Source organism: Schistocerca piceifrons, chromosome 8 (genome assembly GCF_021461385.2).
Source record: "Schistocerca piceifrons isolate TAMUIC-IGC-003096 chromosome 8, iqSchPice1.1, whole genome shotgun sequence".
Taxonomy (NCBI): Eukaryota; Metazoa; Arthropoda; class Insecta; order Orthoptera; family Acrididae; genus Schistocerca; species Schistocerca piceifrons.
In genome coordinates, this window is record NC_060145.1 from 6,326,991 (window position 1) to 6,341,842 (window position 14,852).

Below are 14,852 nucleotides of genomic sequence, written 5' to 3' on the forward strand. Positions count from 1 at the left end.
TGAATACTGTACATAAAATTAAAAAAAAAAAGGCTAAATAAATTTATTCATTTCCATTTGCCACCACAATAGACTGAAAATATGAATCTTGGTTACGATGACACTTGTTTATAACAACATAATTTTCAAGGTCTTTTGAATGTTGGTGTAGCCAGTTTCCACTGTATTAACCACAAGCAACTGTTTTGATGTCTCATCCAATAGAATTTGGAGTAGGCTTCGGCCAATTTGATTTTCAAACAAAATTGACCTCCAGCCAACTTTGTGAACAACTTCCCTGGGACAAGGCAGGGGGTAACTGTCAATGACTGACGGAGCATTAATAGTGACCTTGAGGTCTCCGCTGAGCCAAAACCGAACTGCCAACTTCTTTATGATCACTAAGGGTGTAGCCCATTCATATGAAGAAATCTGTCTAATCACTTCACTTAACCTGGTCACATAAAACTGCTGGCACTGGCTGCAGCCGAAAAAAGCAAGGGCAGCTGGGGGGGGGGGGGGGGGTTTGTTGGTGTTGTGTACTGTGAAATTGTTTGCACAGTCTAACCCTGGGACAAACAGATCTGAAAACTCAGAACACAAGGGACCCAACTCACGATGAGACACCTTGACACCAGATGCACCACATCCACAATAGAAAAGTCAAAGCCAGGAAAGGCACCTAATACAAACAGATTTTCAGTACCCACATTGTTAATCCTTAACAGTGTAATGGGGCAGACAGCTGACTTGTAAGTTTTGTTGGCTGTGAATTGGCTGAGAGGAGATATCTGCTATTTGTTATAGCTTACCAATTGACACCCGATGCATGCCAACAATGGGGACCATAGCCTGACATATATCTGAGAGTTGTGTAGGCACGCGGCAGCTCCCATGTCGACTTGTAGGGTGAATGGCATATCCGTCACCCGCACTTCAATGAAAAGCTTGTTCTGGCATGCAGACAAAGGTGACTGGTTTGATGCAGCTCTCCATGCTACTCTATCCTGTGCAAGCTTCTTCATCTCCCAGTACCCACTACAACCTACATCATTCTGAATCTCTTTAGTGTATTCATCTCTTGGTCTCCCTCTACGATTTTTACCCTCCACGCTGCCCTTTAATACTAAATTGGTGATCCCTTGATGCCTCAGAATATACCGTACCAACCTATCCCTTCTTCTAGTCAAGTTGTGCCACAAATTTCTCTTCTCTCCAATTCTATTCAATACCACCTCGTTAGTTATACGATCTACCCATCTAATCTTCAGCATTCTTCTGTAGCACCACATTTTGAAAGCTTCTATTCTATTCTTGTCTAAACTATTTATTGTCCATGTTTCACTTCCATACATGGCTACACTCCATATAAATACTTTCAGAAACAACTTCCTAACACTTCAGGCTTTCCCGGCGATCTAATGACATCTTGGGTTGTCGGGTGTTCTGCCGGATATCAGCGTCGTACTTGCACGATATTTCGGTCACGTAGCTCGTAACCTTCATCAGGTGCGACCTGAGACTGCTCCTCGAGTGGACCTGGTCCAGTATTTATGCCTATGCCCTTCCCCCTCCACCAACGGCTGCAGGCGCTTCCTCTGTGGTCCGCGCCCATTCCCTGCGACCTGCTGGAGCGCTGCTGCTCCGTTTTCGGTCCGCTGCGGTTCTAGGTGTTCCCTCTGCGGTCCGTGCCCACCAAACCCGCTCCTGGGGGTTTCATCTACGGTCTGGGGTACCAGGCGTTCCCCCTGCGGGCCGCGCCCGCTCACCACGACCTGTTGGAGCATTGCCGCTCCGTTTTTCGTCCGCTGCGGCTCTGGATGTTCCCTCTGCGGTCCGCACCCACCAGTCCCACTTCTGGGTGTTCCATCTTCGGTCTGATGTGCCTGGCAGTCTGTCAGGGGCTCGTTTTCCATCTCCATGTCTCTGGTTCTTCTGTTTGTGTAGTGTTGCCGCTGGCCCCGTTGCTCCTTTAACAATTCCAGAGCCGGATCCCAGGCCCTGCTTAGCTGGTACCCTGTGTCACGGTTCATAAGATCGTCAGCCATTTTAATTTCTATCGATTCTCTTATAACACTGTCCCAAAATCTGGGTGTTTGTGCTAGAATCTTGGTATCGTCATACTTCATGGCATGATCTAGTTCTAGACAGTGTTCAGCAATGGCTGACGTAGTCACCTGTCTTAATCTAGTGTGCCTCTGATGTTCTTTGCACCTGATCTCCACAGTTCTTGCGGTCTGGCCAATGTAGGACATGCCACATTGACAAGGTATATTGTAAATCCCTGGTTTTCGTAATCCCAGGTCGTCTTTGACACTCCCCAGCAGTCCCCCGATCTTGTTGGATGGACAGAAAACACACTTGATATTGTGTTTACAGAGGATCCTACTGATTCTGGCAGAAATACAGCCAGCATAGGGCAGATGTGCCACCTTCTTTGCTTCATCTTGGTCTTCTTCAGGAACCTGTGGTATAGTGGCTGGTTGGAGGGCCCTCTCAATTTGTCTGTCCGTGTATCCATTCTTGGAGAAAACTGTTTTGAGATGTTCTATCTCTATAGGTAGATTCTCTTGGTCTGACAGGGCCCGTGCTCTGTGGACCAAAGTCTTCAGAACCCCATTCTTCTGTGCAGGGTGGTGACAGCTGCTGGCCTGCAGATATAAATCAGTGTGTGTTGGTTTTCGGTACACACTGTGGCCAATTGATCCATCTGCTTTCCTCTGGACTAGTACATCCAGAAATGACAGCTGGCCATTCTTCTCCAGTTCCATGGTGAACTCGATATTAGGGTGGCATGAGTTAAGATGTTCGAGAAACTCATTGAGCCTGTCCATCCCATGTGGCCAGATCACGAAGGTGTCATCCACATACCTAAAGAAGCATGTGGGTTTAAATGTGGCTGTCTCCAATGCCCTCTCCTCAAAACTCTCCATAAACATGTTGGCAACCACAGGGGACAGTGGGCTGCCCATGGCTACACCTTCAGTTTGCTCGTAATATTGATTTCTGTACAGGAAATACGTGGATGTCAGTGTATGACTGAACAGGTCCAACAGAGCACCGTCAAATTTCTCTGCAATCAGTTCTAGTGAGTCCTTCAGTGGGACCCTGGTGAACAGCGATACCACATCAAAACTAACCATGATGTCCGAATCTGTGATGTGCAGTTGCTCGAGGCGTTGCAGGAAATCTTCTGAGTTGCGGATGTGGTGAATACATTTCCCCACATATGGAGCCAGGAGACCTTTCAAGTACTTGGCTGTTGTGTACGTAGGTGCCCCAATATTACTGACAATAGGACGTAGGGGCACACCCTCCTTGTGTATTTTAGGCAGACCATACAGTCTAGGTGGCACTGGCGCTTTTTCCCGTAGTTGTCTGATGATCTTATCAGGCATCCCTGTTTCCTTCAAGAGAGCACTAGTCTTCTTGGCCAACTTGTCCGTGGGGTCACACTCCAGAATTCTGTATGCAGGGTCCTCCAGAAGTTGGCGTACTTTCTCATCATAATCCACCCGCTGCAAGATGACAGTGGAGTTCCCTTTGTCTGCTGGCAGTACCACAATGCTGTTGTCTTCCCGGAGTTTCTTGAGTGCAAGCCACTCCTCGGTTGTGATGTTCGATTTTGGCGGCCTGGCCTTGGTGAGGGCCCTGCAGGTCTCTCGGCGGACTTCCTCTGCCACATTAGGTGGAAGTGTGGCTGCAACTGGCTCTACTGCACTGACGAAACCTGAAATGGGTATGTTTCTAGGGGTCGTAGCAAAGTTGAGACCCTTGCTGAGTACCTTTAAGGTTATATCATCAAACTGTATGCCACTCAGATTCGTCACAGTGCGTGTCTCTTCCATCTGCTGTGCTTTCTTACTCATGCGGTCGAACTTTGCAGATTGGCAAGATGAGGCATTCCTTCTAGCACACTCAGCTAAAGACCAGGAGGCACGGTCTACCCAATCCCAATCTTCTCTTGTTAAGGAGGCTGCCATGTACAGATGAATGTGTAACAGCTCCCTGGCCATAACATCTAACCTGTGGCGCATATCTTGAATCCTCTCTCTCACCAGTGCCATGCTGGCTCTGCGTTTTATCTTGTTCGCGAACAAGTATGAGGATACCAAGATTCTAGCACAAACACCCAGATTTTGGGACAGTGTTGTAAGAGAATCGATAGAAATTAAAATGGCTGACGATCTTATGAACCGTGACACAGGGCACCAGCTAAGCGGAGCCTGGGATCCGGCTCTGGAATTGTTAAAGGAGCAACGGGGCCAGCTGCAACACTACACAAACAGAAGAACCAGAGATATGGAGATGGAAAACGAGCCCCTGACAGACTGCCAGGCACACCAGATCGAAGATGGAACACCCAGAAGTGGGACTGGTGGGCGCGGACCGCAGAGGGAACATCCAGAGCCGCAGCGGACGAAAAACGGAGCGGCAATGCTCCAACAGGTCGTGGTGAGCGGGCGCGGACCGCAGGGGGAACGCTTGGTAGCCCAGACCGTAGATGAAACCCCCAGGAGCAGGTTTGGTGGGCGCGGACCGCAGAGGGAACACCTAGAACCGCAGCGGACCGAAAACGGAGCAGCAGCGCTCCAGCAGGTCGCAGGGAATGGGCGCGGACCACAGAGGAAGTGCCTGCAGCCGTTGGTGGAGGGGGAAGGCCATAGGCATAAATACTGGACCAGGTCCACTCGAGGAGCAGTCTCAGGTCGCACCTGATGAAGGTTACGAGCTACGTGACCGAAATATCGTGCAAGTACGATGCTGATATCCGGCAGAACACCCGACAACCCAAGATGTTAACTTCCTAACACTTAAATCAATACTCGATGTTAACAAATTTCTCTTCTTCAGAAACACTTACCTTGCCATTGCCAGTCTACATTTTATATCCTCTCTACTTCGACCATCATCAGTTACTTTGCTCCCCAAACAGCAAAACTCATTTACTACTTTAAGCGTCTAATTTTCTAATCTAATTCCCGCAGCATCACCCGATTTAATTCGACTAAATTCCATTATCCTCGTTTTGCTTTTGTTGATGTTCATCTTATATCCTCCTTTCAAGACACTGTCCATTCCCTTCAGCTGCTCCTTCAGCAGGTCTTTTGCTGTCTCTGACAGAATTACAATGTTGTCGGTGAACCTCAAAGTTTTTATTCCTACTCCGAATTTTTCTTTTGTTTCCTTTACTGCTTGCTCAATGTACAGATTGAATAACATCGGGAATAGGCTACAACTCTGTCTCACTCCCATCCGAATCACTGCTTCCCTTTCATGCCCCTCAACTCTTAAAGCTGCCATCTGGCTTAAGTACAAATTGTAAATAGCCTTTCGCTCCCTGTATTTTAACCCTGCCACTTTCAGAGTTTGAAAGAGAGTATTCCAGTCAACATTGTCAAAAGCTTTCTCTAAGTCTAAAAAAGCTAGATATGTATGTTTGCCTTCCCTTAATCTATTTTCTTAGATAAGTCGTAGGGTCAGTACTGCCTCACGTGTTCAAACATTTCTACGGAATCCAAACTGATCATACCTGAGGTCGGCTTCTACCAGTTTTTCCATTCGTCTGTAAAGAATTCGTGTTAGTATTTTGCAGTTATGGCTTATTAAACTGATAGTTTGGTAATTTTCACATCTGTCAACACCTGCTTTCTTTGGGATTGGGATTATTATATTCTTCTTGAAATCTGAGGGTATTTCGCCTGTCTCATACATCTTGCTCACTAGATGGTAGAGTTTTGTTATGCCTGGCTCTCCCAAGGCTATCAGTAGTTCTAATGGAATGTTCTCTACTCCTGGGGCCTTGTTTCAACTTAGATCTTACAGTGCTCTGTCAAACTCTTCACACAGTATCATATCTCCTATTTCATCTTCATCTACATTCTCTTCCATTTCTATAATATTGTCCTCAAGAACATCGCCCTTGTATAGACCCTCTACATACTCCTTCCACCTTTCTGCTTTCCCTTCTTTGCTTAGAACTGGGCTTCCATCTGAGCTCTTGATATTCATGCAAGTGGTTCTCTTTTCTCGAAAGATCTCTCTAATTTTGATGTAGGCAGTATCTATCTTACCTCTAGTGATATGCACCTCTACATCCATACATTTGTCCTGCAGCCACCCTTGCTTAGCCATTTTGCTCTTCCTGTCGATCTCATTTTTGAGACGTTTGTATTTCTTCTTGCCTGTTTCATTTACTGCATTTTTATATTTTCTCCTTTCATCAATTAAATTCAATATCTCTTCTGTTAGCCAAGGATTTCTATTAGCTCTTGTCTTTTTACTTACTTGATTATCTGCTACCTTCACTATTTCATCTCTCAAAGCTACCCATTCTTCTTCTACTGTATTTCTTTCCCCCATTCTTGTCAATCGTTCCCTAATGCTCTCCCTGAAGCTCTCTACAACCTCTGGTTGATTCAGTTTATCCAGGTCCCATCTCCTTAAATTCCCACCTTTTTGCAGTTTCTTCAGTTTTAATCTACAGTTCATAACCAATAGATTGTGGTCAGAGTCAACATCTGCCCCTGGAAATGTCTTACAATTTAAAATCTGGTTCCTAAATCTCTGTCTTACCATATCTATCTGAGACCTCCCATTATCTCCAGGCTTCTTCCATGTATACAACTTTCTTTTATGATTCTTGAACCAAGTGTTAGCTATGATTAAGTTATGCTCTGTGCAAAATTCTACCAGGCAGCTTCCTCTTTCGTTCCTTAGCCCCATTCCACATTCACCTGCTACGTTTCCTTCTCTTCTTTTTCCTACTATCGAGTTCCAGTCACCAATGACTATTAAATTTTCGTCTCCCTTCACTATCTGAATAATTTCTTTTAGCTCTTCATACATTTCATCAATCTCTTCGTCATCTGTGGAGCTAGTTGGCATATAAACTTGTACTACTGTGGTAGGCGTGGGCTTCATATCTATCTTGGCCACAATAATGTGTTCACTATGCTGTTTGTAGTAGTTTACCCGCATTCCTATTTTCCTATTCATTACTAAACCTACTCCTGCATTACCCCTATTTGATTTTGTATTTATAACCCTGTATTCACCTGACCAGAAGTCTTGTTCCTCCTGCCAGTTTTCTTTCTCCTGATAACGTCGTCGTCCTGAGTAGTTCCCGCCCGGAGATCCGAATGGAGGACTATTTTACCTCCAGAATATTTTACCCAAGAGGATGCCATCATCATTTATCCATACAGTAAAGCTGCATGCCCTCGGGAAAAATTACGGCTGTAGTTTCCCCTTGCTTTCAGCCGTTCACAGTACTAGCACAGCAAGGCCGTTTTGGTTAGTGTTACAAGGCCAGATCAGTCAATCATCCAGACTGTTGCCCCTGCAATTACTGAAAAGGCTGCTGCCCCTCTTCAGGAACCACACGTTTGTCTGGCCTCTCAACAGATACCCCTCCGTTGTGGTTGCACCTATGGTACGGCTATCTGTATCGCTGAGGCGCGCAAGCTTTCCCACCAACGGCAAGGTCCATGGTTCATTGGGGGGGGGGGGGGGGGGGGGGGGGGGGGATGGTATGAATATTTAAATCATTGATTCTTGCAATGACTCTTGGAGGGGGAGGGGAAGGGGGTGAGTGGGCGGGTGTGTTTGGTGGGGGGTAGAGAGTGGCATACCACTGCTATGTGACTTTTTTTGTCAATGAACCCACTGCTGGAATCAGACTGCCCGCTCATGCTGTTCAAAGCAAAAGGGGCACAAAGAAAGTGGCATTTGCTGTTCCTGCTGCTGACAACATGTTATTCCATGTCAACCTGGTTGGCTTCTTCTGTACTGCAGCTACCCGCTCTTTCCCCAATGTGTTAGCCTCCGTGCGCTAGGGGCTGCATGCTGTCAACAGTGGCGGCATCATTCCAGGCCTCTAATTAGCAGCCCACACTGCAGGAGACATCAAGTGACTATCACTTATTTAAAACCTCTCCTAACAAAGGGTCCTCAAACAGAAGGGCCCATTGATGTACCTCCTTATCTGGGGCCAAACAAATTATTGCATCTGAGACTACGGTGTCTGCATAAGACTCCTGAGACTTGACTTTGATGAACTGTCACTTACAATTGAGGGCGTGAAACTCAGCTGCCCAAGCTCAGTACAATTTCTGTGGCTGTTTGCGACACTCATAAAAGACTCATTTCTTCTAGCCCACAACATCAATGGTTAGAATAAACATTTGTACTCTAATAATTTTATGTCCAAATGTGACTCACTTTGCAATTCACTGCGTCAGTTTGCTGTAATTCATTTCCTACTGCTCTTCTTAGCTGTGTAGATTGGTTCACAGAAATATGGCTTTGTCAGCAATTTTTATAGGGAAAAGGGGATTTATAGGAAATCAGATTATAAGCTATAGCACAAGATTTAGGTTCAGATACCAGTGATGATGTGTGTTGGCATACACCCAGGTTGTGAAGTGTAGAGAACAACAACAGGTTGTATTTAATACTTTTTGCATATGTACTTTGTTCTGTGAGTGCAAGTATTGCATCATTTACAGCAGTAGTTCCTAACCTAGGGGTAAAATGAAATTTTTTGAGGGGTAAAAACAAAAGGCTTAACTGTGTTTCAATCACAACACTAAATTATTTTTAGAAGATTGTTACTATTATCACCATATCTTCAGAGTGTAGTACTGACTCCATTATTTACCAGTAATTACATTCTTTTATTTCAAATGAGAGCAGTAACATGTGACAGTGTGGCTGAGGCTATACCTTGTGAAATGAATGCATGGACATCTTATTCATATACCGAGCCACTACAAATACCGTATAGTTTGTACGATCCATTTATGATAGTAAAATTGAAACAAGTATATCACATATTCTTAAATATCTCATTAAAATGTCTTCACTGAGTTGTATGTAGTTCCTGCAGTAGACAATAAATTGTTTCATTATTTGCTTTGCAATGGTAAATAAACTTATCTGGTAACATGATACAACATATAATGCTACTTCACTGCTGTAGGGTATAATGCTATTTCCCCATCTGCTGACGGCTGCGCCGGCGCCGTTCTGCCCATGTGGGCAATTGCTGACGGTCCGCCACATTTTAATGTCCTGTCCGGATTTCAACACACTGCGTCTCGATCTTAACCTGCCATGTACTTTAGATGCCATTTTAGCAGATGACCCACGAGCAGCTGCTCGTGTCCTTCGTTTTATCAATTTGACACACCTCTCTAAGGACATTTGATGATGCTGTTTTTTAATCCTCTGCCTATCAGTCAGTCTTTTATCGTGTTTTCCCTTTTAGTTGTTGTTTTAAACTTGTGCCTCGCGGTGCATTCTTAACGTAGTAAGGGCGCTAATGACCATTGAAGTTGTGCGCCCTAAAACCACAAAAAAAAAAAAAAAATGCTATTTCCCTGCTGTAGGGCCTAGACAGTATTATTATTATTATTATTATTATTATTATTATTATTGAGAGTGGTCAGATACAAAGTATTGGTGACCCGAATTCTTCCAATCTCTGCCAGTTCAGGAATCCAGCAGTTAAGTGATTTACGAACAATAAGTATAGTGTACACATTTGAACTTGGCACAGTTTGAAAGGGTGTGTCGTTGGGTCTCTGAGTGCTACAGAGGAATTCTACCCTCAGTATGGATACTTCTCTGGGGAGGAGTTGTAGGTAGCAGTTGCAATGCACTGAGAATTGCTTCAGCATTGTACTTAAAATAAATATTGTTTTAAGTAAGCAGCACCAGTTGTCTAAATGACTCTTTAGTTCATGGTTTAGTGAGACACCTACAAAAATGGTATTATTTATGATGTTGATAATGGTTGGATCGTGGCGGGGGGGGGGGGGGGGGTTAATAGCTAACATCTGATTGCACATGGAAGTAATAGTTTCGAGACGGTTGGGGACCATTGATCTACAGGACAGCCCTACTTACCCGAGAAGTACAACACACATTGATCTGAACTTATGAGAATTATTCTGGGAGTAATAGTTAATACAAAAAGGGCTATAACTGACTGTGAGGCTTTAAAGCATCCAAAGAGAATTTAGCAGTGGATCATAAGCAGGGAAACTGTTTTACTATGTCAAGATAATATCACCAGAAATTCTGTGTTCTTATTGTATGTATTTTTATGTTCATTTGATTGTGATGAGATCGTATGTTTTCTTTTACAGGGGCCACAACAAGTACACCTCGACTTATCCGAGAAAACTTGCGTTCTGTATATGCTGAGCTGACACGTACAGCTCAAGAAGGTGGCCTGTCATCATGGCTCCATGGTCCTGGTGATAGTGGTGAAGGAGTCAGTGCTATTCAGCAAAGACCACAGCCAGTAGTACAAAATGATCCCACGAACTCAACAGATAGTATTGCAATTTCCATTGATGTAGGTACCCCAAATGCAAGTCATATTGGCAGTGAACAGAACATCCCAGAGACTGGTGGCCATGTCCACACCCACATAAATAGTGGAAATAATAACAACAACAACAATAATAATATTGATGAAGGTGAGTGTTCTTTTAGCTAAGTGGAAAATAAATGTGCTCACTTTTTGTGTTGCCACTGTACTGTAAAATGCACAGTCCTCAATATGTGGAGCACTTTTTAGTGGTGTTTGGTTGGAAGCTACTTTAGTTTGGGGGCAATAATGACTGGTAGAACTTTAAAAATGGCTATCCATGCTCCTACTTCGCGTGTTTGTGACAGCAGTGATGAATATTTAATATGATGGAGCAGAATGTGATTGATGTAACAATGACATGATATGCTATGCAGCACAAAAATAAATAAGATTGTAATGTTAAACAGTAGCAGTCAGTGTTTGCACAATTTCATTCTTGAGTAGAGACACATTGTTTGGTCTCCAAAAATAAAACTAACATCTTCCAACCAGTGTTACACTAAATGTCTCTCATCACAGTAAATAATTCGTCCCATCATCAGCTAGTTCAATAATATGATGGTATGACCTCCTCGAATTGGCAAGCAACAGAGGATCCCTGCAGGTTCTTCCATTTCTGCGGATCTTTAGTTTCCTGTGGCCATTTCAATCCGGCTGCCCCTCTTAACTCTCTGTCCGATGGTCTTGTCCTTGGTCTTTTACGGTAAACTGGGGTCAAATCTAGTACCTGTTTTGAGCAGTTGCCATATTTTTTTCAAGTGACATGACTGTCACTGGCATTTTGATGTGATACTGTTACTTTTGATTGGCTCTATGGGAACCACATTTTTGTTTGATTTTACTTTTTATTTTTAGTTTATAATTTGAACGTATTCCTATACCATTGGTAAGCGCACTGTATCCTATCTATGAGATCAATGTTTTGTTAATCAAAATACATTTAGGGAGTGTACTTAATTATTAACTGCTCTGATGTATTTATTTATGCAGAATGTCATTTGATCAAAGTTTTTACAGATTATCGAAACAGGTCACTTAGAGTTGCAGTTGTAGCCAGTTATCATGTGCTAATGTGCTACAGCACATAGTACATATTACACTAAGATTATGCTATTTTTCTTTAAATGCAAGCCAGATATCACACTAAAATTATGCCATTTGTCTTTGACTGTGAACCAGAAACGGCACTAAAATTACACCATTTCTCTTCAAATGCATGCTGACATTCAAATTAAAGTGGACAAAACAAGGTTTTGTAGTGCTCTTTCTTTGAGAACTAGAAACCAGTGTTGAGTGCTGAAATGATGATCAGCCATGCTACGATCATCTCGGAGAAGGGACACAGGTGTCTGTTTTCAACTACACATGCTCTGATGTGATGACATCCCGTCCAGCACAATGCTTGCTACGTTGCTCCCAGCACCAAAACAGTAATTTTCATTGCATGGCAATGTAACATATTGTGCAAGCATAGAGTATGAGGGATTTTTAAGGAGCAGTTGACTTAATGATGCTTTAGCCTGTTGTCAAGCACACCGACTGGCAATTTGTTGGCTTAGGTTCAATTCCTACTGTTGGCATCATTTTTTTTCCATTCCTGCCAATGTTAAATGATAAATTGTATAATTGAAATATATTTGAACAGTTCAATCTATATACATAAAATTAATGTATTCAGTTTAGTTACAATTATTATCCTTGTAAGTTAAAAGGCTATAGGCCAACACATTGTAGCTCATTGGTAAAATTTTGCATGAGCGACCGCTGACTACTTGTATCAACTGTTTCAGGGCTTAACAATTTCAGCAGCTCCTTGTGAGGCTTCTTATTATGCACATTTGTTTTAGAAAGTGTACTACCTCTGTTTTTGATTCAAGTTTGAGAGTTATGATGGATCTATGTTTTATCACTCATCATAAATACAATAAAAAATTTTGCTACTTCTTGTTTTTAGCAAGTAAAAAAACCTGTGTGAACGTGCGTATGTATGCATGCGTGCACATGCATGTGTGTACGCGTGTGTGTAGTATATATATTTCTCCATTGGTGCTTGATTGGCACTTGTGAGAACCTTAAGGTTAAATTGTGATCAACCTTGCTTTGGTCACACAGATGGGTAGCAATTGCCACAATCCTTCTTAGCATGGATGTCTTTTTGCATTGAAAGACACATCAAAAACCATGTTATTGGATTGAACAGGAGTATGCCCTAAATTTTAGGTGATAGTAACAGTAGTATCTGTTCCTCACTAAATGGGAGGAACAATTATTTTACTTTATTATGAATTTCACGTATCCAAACTGTAATACGTTACCAGGATGCATATATGAGTGAAGGGAGTCTCTCTTCTTCACTAGATTTACAGTAATGATTTTTATGCCATTTGTCTTTGACTGTGAACCAGAAACGGCACTAATATTACACCATTTCTCTTCAAATGCATGCTGACATTCAAATTAAAGTGGACAAAACAAGGTTTTGTAGTGCTCTTTCTTTGAGAACTAGAAACCAGTGTTGAGTGCTGAAATGATGATCAGCCATGCTACGATCATCTCGGAGAAGGGACACAGGTGTCTGTTTTCAACTACACATGCTCTGATGTGATGACATCCCGTCCAGCACAATGCTTGCTACGTTGCTCCCAGCACCAAAACAGTAATTTTCATTGCATGGCAATGTAACATATTGTGCAAGCATAGAGTATGAGGGATTTTTAAGGAGCAGTTGACTTAATGATGCTTTAGCCTGTTGTCAAGCACACCGACTGGCAATTTGTTGGCTTAGGTTCAATTCCTACTGTTGGCATCATTTTTTTTCCATTCCTGCCAATGTTAAATGATAAATTGTATAATTGAAATATATTTGAACAGTTCAATCTATATACATAAAATTAATGTATTCAGTTTAGTTACAATTATTATCCTTGTAAGTTAAAAGGCTATAGGCCAACACATTGTAGCTCATTGGTAAAATTTTGCATGAGCGACCGCTGACTACTTGTATCAACTGTTTCAGGACTTAACAATTTCAGCAGCTCCTTGTGAGGCTTCTTATTATGCACATTTGTTTTAGAAAGTGTACTACCTCTGTTTTTGATTCAAGTTTGAGAGTTATGATGGATCTATGTTTTATCACTCATCATAAATACAATAAAAAATTTTGCTACTTCTTGTTTTTAGCAAGTAAAAAAACCTGTGTGAACGTGCGTATGTATGCATGCCGTGCACATGCATGTGTGTACGCGTGTGTGTAGTATATATATTTCTCCATTGGTGCTTGATTGGCACTTGTGAGAACCTTAAGGTTAAATTGTGATCAACCTTGCTTTGGTCACACAGATGGGTAGCAATTGCCACAATCCTTCTTAGCATGGATGTCTTTTTGCATTGAAAGACACATCAAAAACCATGTTATTGGATTGAACAGGAGTATGCCCTAAATTTTAGGTGATAGTAACAGTAGTATCTGTTCCTCACTAAATGGGAGGAACAATTATTTTACTTTATTATGAATTTCACGTATCCAAACTGTAATACGTTACCAGGATGCATATATGAGTGAAGGGAGTCTCTCTTCTTCACTAGATTTACAGTAATGATTTTTTTTTACAGATTTTACAATAATTAATAGAGAAGATATACAGTTTATTTATGTTTATTCTCACACTGACTGTTGTAACATATTTATACATGAGAATAAATATGATATATTTAGTATTGGAGGACAGCGTGGAGGGTAAAAATTGTAGAGGGAGACCAGGAGATGAATACACAAAGCGGATTCAGAAGGATGTAGGTTGCAGTAGGTACTGGAGATGAAGAAGCTTGCACAGGATAGAGTAGCATGGAGAGCTGCATCAAACCAGTCTCTGGACTGAAGACCACAACAATAACATTCTACACTAAAACTTAAGAATTTATATTTATGCACGCAATGAAGAGATGTGCATGTTAGTTTTTGCATCAGCCAAAGTAACGTCATAGTACATGACAGTAAGTATGGTATGCTTCACAATAAAACATAAGGATTTATATTTATACTGTCACTAATGTGACAACCAAGTCTTCTTATTCCTCCTCGAACGTTTTTGCCTATACAGGTCATTCACAGAGCCTCTTCCAAGCTCCTGTTTCCTCCCACAGTCTCTCACTGAGCACCTCCTCCCATTGCAGTTCTCTTTGGTTCACATTATCCATCCCCTAGTCTCTATCTTGTTCACGGTCGTCCATTTGGTCTTCATCCAGATTTTCAGGGTTTGATTTGCAGGATGTTTCGTAGTGTTTCATTCCTTATAACTCCTTTCTCATCTTACCCAGAATCCCTCGTAGAAAGCACATCTCTGTTGCTTGTACTCTGCACAGATCTTTCTTTGTCAAAGTCCAGCATTCTGATCCATAGGTCAGTACGACTTGTATGTCATATATTTGCTTTGGCAGTTACTTTCCAATTTCTAATTAAGCCCAATACACAGTAATAAAATTTCGAACT

The 14,852-nt window shown here is 42.3% G+C and overlaps 1 protein-coding gene across 1 annotated transcript in view; it reads left to right on the forward strand.

Moving 5' to 3' along the window:
- Positions 1 to 14,852, forward strand: part of LOC124711720 (RING finger and transmembrane domain-containing protein 2) — an 86,381-nt gene that overhangs the window by 26,215 nt on the left and 45,314 nt on the right. Inside the window, exon 2 of the mRNA XM_047241930.1 lies at positions 10,134 to 10,469. Within this exon, the coding sequence (XP_047097886.1) occupies positions 10,134 to 10,469 (336 nt within the window). The remainder of the gene's footprint in view (positions 1 to 10,133; positions 10,470 to 14,852) is intronic.